This window comes from Protopterus annectens, chromosome 3.part1, assembly GCF_019279795.1.
Source record: "Protopterus annectens isolate FY-2018-M chromosome 3.part1, PAN1.0, whole genome shotgun sequence".
In the NCBI taxonomy this organism is placed as follows: Eukaryota; Metazoa; Chordata; order Ceratodontiformes; family Protopteridae; genus Protopterus; species Protopterus annectens.
Genome location: NC_056732.1, coordinates 1,845,828,138 through 1,845,834,638, shown reverse-complemented (window position 1 = coordinate 1,845,834,638; position 6,501 = coordinate 1,845,828,138). Strand labels below are relative to the sequence as shown.

General features: G+C 38.5%; 1 protein-coding gene across 2 annotated transcripts in view; it reads right to left on the bottom strand.

The window, feature by feature from the left end:
• Positions 1-326: 326 nt before the first annotated feature.
• The window catches only part of LOC122798753 (zinc finger protein 84-like), a 160,611-nt gene continuing 154,436 nt past the window's right edge, over positions 327-6,501 (bottom strand). For both annotated transcript variants that reach the window (XM_044067855.1, XM_044067854.1), the window contains one exon: positions 327-2,661. In XM_044067855.1, the coding sequence (XP_043923790.1) occupies positions 956-2,661 (1,706 nt within the window). In that variant the 3' untranslated portion in view covers positions 327-955. The remainder of the gene's footprint in view (positions 2,662-6,501) is intronic.

Below are 6,501 nucleotides of genomic sequence, written 5' to 3'. Positions count from 1 at the left end.
AGTGGTCTGCCATTGTTTCATGGTTACTGTAATGCAGTCAATCAGTGTAGGGTGTATCTTGTATATTTTTAAGCACTGTTTTATCCATGAATGTGGGGTGCTATCAAATGCTTTTTGGTAGTCAATCCATGCCAGACTTAGATTCTCCCCCTTTTTACAGTTCTCCACTAAAACTTTATTTAACAAATGATCCTTTGTTCCATATGACTTTCTTTTATTGCCCTTTTTTTTCTACTGCCATAATTGAGTTTTCTTCTAAATGACTATAAACTCTGTCTGAGTCAATTCCCGTGTATAGTTTATACATCATCGGAAGGCAAGTTATTGGTCTATAATTTTTAGGGGAGCTTGCAGGCTCACTCTTAAGTTAAGGGCATTGTTTTGCCTGTTGTTAGCCACTGTGGTATCTGTTCTGGGTGCGCCTATAAATAGTTCTTACTCATGGCTCAATCCTCGTGCAAATTTTAACATTAAAGTTAGGTACTGCATCTGGGCCTGTGCTTTTTCTGTCCTGTGTGGGTACTCTGATGACTTACCAACTGATTCTTCTGTGCAAAACTCTTTTCACATGTGGTGCATTTATATGGTTTCTCTCTACTGTGTATATATTGATGATTTATCATGTAATCCTTCCGTGTAAAAGTCTTGTCACACATGGTACATTTATACGGCTTCTGTCCTGTGTGTATTTTCTGATGCCTATACATACTACTCCTGCCCCTAAAACTCTTACCACATGTGTCACATTTGTAGTTTTTCTGTCCTGTGTGGGTACTCTGATGACTTACCATCTGAGTCTTCTGAGCAAAATTCTTGTCACACATGGTGCATTTATATGGCTTCTCTCTAGTGTGTATATGTTGATGATTTACCATGTAATCTTTCCGTGTAAAAGTCTTGTCACACGTGGTACATTTATAGGGCTTTTGCCCAGTGTGTATATTCTGATGCCTAATCATACTGCCCTTCTCCCTAAAACGCTTACCACACGTGGCACATTTGTAGTTTTTCTGTCCTGTGTGGGTACTCTGATGACTGACCATCTGATTCTTCTGTGCAAAACTCTTTCACATGTGGTGCACTTGTAGGGTTTGTCTCCAGTGTGTGTATATTGGTGTTTTACCATATTACCCTTCTGTGCAAAACTCTTGTCACAGATGGCGCATTTGTAGGGTTTATGTTCTGTGTGGATATGCTGATGAAGTACCATAGTCATTTTCCAAGCAAACCTTTTGTCACACACACTGCATTGGTAGGGCTTCTGTCCACTGTGAGTTCTTTGATGAGTTATCATATAACTCCTCTGTGCAAAACTCTTGTCGCATGTGGTACATCTGTAACGTTTCTGCCTTTTTAATTTCTCCAAGTCTTTTGGGTTTCTATTACCATGTTTCTGCCCCGTGTGTGTATTTTGATGCTTATACATACTACTCCTGTTCCTAAAACTCTTACCACATGTAGCACATTTGTAGTTTTTCTGTCCCATGTGGGTACTCTTATGACTTACCATCTGATTCTTCTGTCCAAAACTCTTGTCACACATGGCGCATTTATAAGACTTTTCTGCAGTGTGTATATGTTGATGTTTTACCATGTGATCCTTCCGTGTAAAAGTCTTGTCACACGTGGTACATTTATATAACTTCTGCCCTGTGTGTGTATTCTGATGCCTATACATACTGCTCTTCTGCCTAAAACCCTTACCACATGTGGCACATTTGTAGTTTTTCTGTCCAGCGTGGGTATTCTGATGAATTACCACCTGATTCTTCTGTGCAAAAGTCTTGTCACGTGTAGTGCATGTGTAGTGTTTCTCTACAGTGTGTATATATTGGTGTTTTACCATGTTGCCCTTGTGTGCAAAACTCTTGTCACATGTGATGCATTTGTAGGGTTTCTCTCCAGTGTGTATATATTGGTGTTTTACCATGTTGCCCTTGTGTGCAAAACTCTTGTCACAGATGGTGCATTTGTAAGGGTTGTGTTCTGTGTGGATATGCTGATGAAGTACCATAGTCCTTTTCCATGCAAATCTCTTGTCACACACACTGCACTGGTAGGGCTTCTCTCCACTGTGGGTACTTTGATGAGATACCATATTACTCTTCTGTGTAAACCTCTTGTCACACATACTGCATTTGTAGGGCTTCTGTCCACTGTGGGTCCTTTGATGAGCTATCATAATACTCCTCCGTGCAAAACTCTTGTCACACATGGTACATTTGTAGGGCTTCTGACCACTATGAATTATCTTATGTAGTGTTACAGTCTTTCTACATGTAAAACTCTTGCCACATGTGACACATTTGTAAAGCTTCTTTTTACTGCATACCTGCTCATGTAATGCCATTGTATTATTTTGTGTTTTCCCACTATGATTTAATTGATGAATTAAATCATTAATATTGAATGTTACACTGTTGCTGTGATTAAGCTGACTGCATGCCATTTCCATGGGAGTTTGTAGAAGCATTTCTAGTTTGTTTTTTTTTATGCATCCATCATCACTTTCCTTGCAGTTATGTCTGGTTTCAGAATGTACTGCATTTTCCCTTGTGATCGACATCTTATCTGAGAGAGCTTTGTTAAATTCAGCATCCTGGGGTTTCTCATAGGATGACTGAAGACTCTGGATCTCAAAGAAATCTACATCCCTTTTGACTTAAAAGAAAAAAAAACAGTGTGTAAGAACATATTTTCTTATCATAAGGCTTACAGAGTAACTTTATTACTGTGTGCTTGGAAAAGCATTTTTTTTAATTTCTAACTGTAGTAAACAAACAATGGACTGTTGTTACAAAGAATTACAATAATGAATGTCACAAAACTCTACACTGCTCCTTTGAAATACATTTATCAATGCCATGTGGGTGTCTGCTTTTCTTATTTCTGCAAATGAGTTTCCAGGAGTTCATCTGGTGCACTTGCCATCTTACTGTTTCTTATACAATAAATTCCTCCTATTTAGCCTCAAATTCATTTAAGGGCATCATGGGTGTTCTTGGACATAAAACCCTACACAGGAACCAATGAAAAGCTAGTATATTTATGGTTACAATAAGAGAAAATAGTACATTACATTTAAATTTAAAAAGTAATAAACTCCACCACTTTCCACTACAGGGGATTTAATCATTTAAAATCCTCTATAATGCTAGAGACAAAAATTTAACGATGGTCCAAATCTCCTGTTGCATTTGACATATTTAGGAGCTAGTAAGTAGTAGGTATTAAACAGCTAGACTGCATGCCTTAATTTTGCTACAGCATGCGCTCTGCCTCTGATGGAATAGTAAGAATGCTTGTCCATAGGTTCACAGGTTCATAGCTATATACTAGGCTATTAACCACTAGGGCCTTTATAAGCATAGCTGTGCAATCCATCATAGCTGTGTCCCTAAGTTCATGGGCTTTTATTAGGAGTGGGTATGTTAGGAGGTTTACAAAGGTTATTTGAGTGATATTTTAATTTGAGAATTACTCTCTGCCTCTGTCTATCAGAGACATGTTTAATATTTAAATATTTTTGAGGTTAATGATTTTATGCATAAACTATATTTGTGGGAGAAGCTGACATTTTATATATGACAAATCTTCAATATCGACTAGAAACAAATTTAAAGAACAGGGAAAACACTTAACTATTTAACAAAATTAATAAAACTAAAGATTCAAAAAGGAGACAAAACATCTTTAGATTTGGTAAATTTTTAAAATACAAAATAATGAAAAATACCAGTATGCAAAGAGGAAGGTATAGTAAAAATAAAAACTGCAACTTACCTAATGTATTAACTCCTTATAGTTAGATATATTAGATAATATAATCAACTTGCTGAATAGAACAAATTATACTGAATTGAATGTATTAAATGCTCTGAAAGAAATAGAAAAGTGACGGGTATAAAAGTATTGCAAGCATTTAGAAAAGTATAGAAAATTTAACACAATGAATACAACACAAAACACATAAGGTTTTCCAGTCAAAAAGTTTCAGAATTTGAAGTTATTACTAGAAAAAGACCTTATTAGAGAATACAGGCTAGGGGCTATGATAGCTGGTACTTTTTGTACCAACTGTAGAAAATGTCATTATATTAGTAACACAAGTTCCTTTTACTCTGAATATATTGATTACACATATATAGCTAAAAGGAGATATAACTGCCATAGCTGTATTGTTTATTTGGCCAGCTGTGACACTTGCTCACAAGTTTATGTGGGAAAAAGTGTCAGGGAACTACATTTTAGGATTAGAGAACATATGAAGGCAGTTAAAGCTAAAGATGTCTGTAATGCTTTAGCTAGGCATACTTTTGGAGGGTAGGTATTTTCATAAATTTTACTTTAGTGTTTTGGAACAGATTAATACTGAAAGTTTTATTTTAGTTACAACAATGTCCTTAGACTACCAGCAAATTTGTTGCTTTTTAACTACCAGTGTCTTTAATTTGAGGTGGTTGTTTACAATACAAACACATATTAACAAGAACTAGTAAGGGACACAGCTAGAAAGGTGCTTGGTATGACATCTGGACAGAGGAAGGATGACAAGAAGACATGGTGGTGGAATGAGGAAGTACAGGAGAGTATACGGAGAAAGAGGTTGGCAAAGAAGAAGTGGGATTGTCAGAGAGATGAAGAAAGTAGACAGGATTATAAGGAGATTAGATGCATGGCAAAGACAGAGGTGGCGAAGGCTAAGGAAAAGGCATATGAAGAGTTGTATGAAAGGTTGGACACTAAGGAGGGAGAAAAGGACCTGTACCGATTGGCTAGACAGAGGGACCGAGCTAGGAAAGATCTGCAGCAGGTAAGGGTGATAAAGGATAATGAGGGAAACATACTCAAGCGAGGAGAGTGTGTTGAGCAGATGGAAAGAGTACTTTGAGAGGTTGATGAATGAAGAGAATGAGAGGGAGAGAAGGTTTGATGATGTGGGGATATTGAATCACGAAGTGCAATGGATTAGCAAGGAGGAAGTAAGGATAGCTATGAAGAGGATGAAGAATGGAAAGGCTGTTGGTCCAGATGACATACCTGTGGAAGCATGGAAGTGTTTAGGTGAAATGGCAGTGGAGTTTTTAACCAGATTGTTTAATGAAATCTTGGAAAGTGAGAGGATGCCTGAGGAATGGAGAAAAAGTGTTTTGGTACCAATTTTTAAGAATAAGGGTGATGTGCAGAGCTGTATTAACTACAGAGGGATTAAAGTGATCAGTCAAAGCATGAAGTTATGGGAAAGAGTAGTAGAAGCTAGGTTAAGAAGGGACATGATGATTATTGATCAGCAATATGGTTTCATGCTGGGAAAGAGCACTACAGATGCGATGCATGCTCTGAGAGTGTTGATAGAGAAGTACAGAGAAGGTCAGAAGGAGTTGCATTGTGGTTTTGTAGACTTAGAGAAAGCATATGACAGGGTGCTTAGAGAGGAGTTGTGGTATTCTATGAGGAAGTTGGGAGTGTCAGAGAAGTATGTAAGAGTGGTACGGGATATGTACGAGGGTAGTGTGACAGCGGTTAGGTCTACGGTGGGAGTGTCGGATGCGTTTAAGGTGGAGGTGGGATTACATCATGGATCAGCTCTGAGCCCTTTCTTATTTGCAATGGTATTGGACAGGTTGACAGATGAGATCAGACAGGAGTCCCCTTGGACTATAATGTTTGCAGATGACATTGTGATGTGTAGTGAGAGTAGGGAACAGGTGGAGGAGACCCTGGAGAGATGGAGATATGCTCTAGAGAGAAGAGAAATGAAGGTCAGGAGGACTAAGACAGAATATATGTGTGTGAATGAGGATAGAGGAATGGTGAGGATGCAGGGAGTAGAGGTGGCAAAGGTGGATGAGCTTAAATACTTGGGATCAATAGTTCAGAGTAATGGTGAGTGTGGAAGAGAGGTGAAGAAGAGAGTACAGGCAGGATGGAGTGGGTGGAAAAGAGTGTCAGGAGTGATTTGTGACAGACGAGTACCAGTAAGAGTGAAAGGGAAGGTCTACAAGAGGGTAGTGAGACCAGCTATGTTATATGGGCTGGAGACAGTGGCATTGACAAAAAGGCAGGAGTTAGAGCTGGATGTGGCAGAGTTAAAGATGTTAAAATTTTCACTGGGTGTGACGAGGGTAGACAGGATTAGGAATAAGTATATTAGAGGGTCAGCCCAGGTTGGAAGGTTTGGAGACAAAGCCAGAGAGGCAAGATTATGTTGGTTTGGACATGTGCTGAGGAGGATGCAGAGTATATTGGGAAAAAGATGCTAAGGATGAAGCTGTCAGGTAACAGGAAAAGAGGAAGGTCTAAGATAAGGTTTATGGAAGTGGTGAGAGAGGACATGCAGGTCGTTGGTGTAACAGGACAAGATGCAGAGGAAAGGAAGAAATGGAAACAGATGATCCGCTGTGGCGACCCCTAATGGGAACAGCCGAAAGAGGAAGATGATGATTAAATACAAATTTAATGAATACAGTAATTACATATTAGAAGAACAAACTGATAATC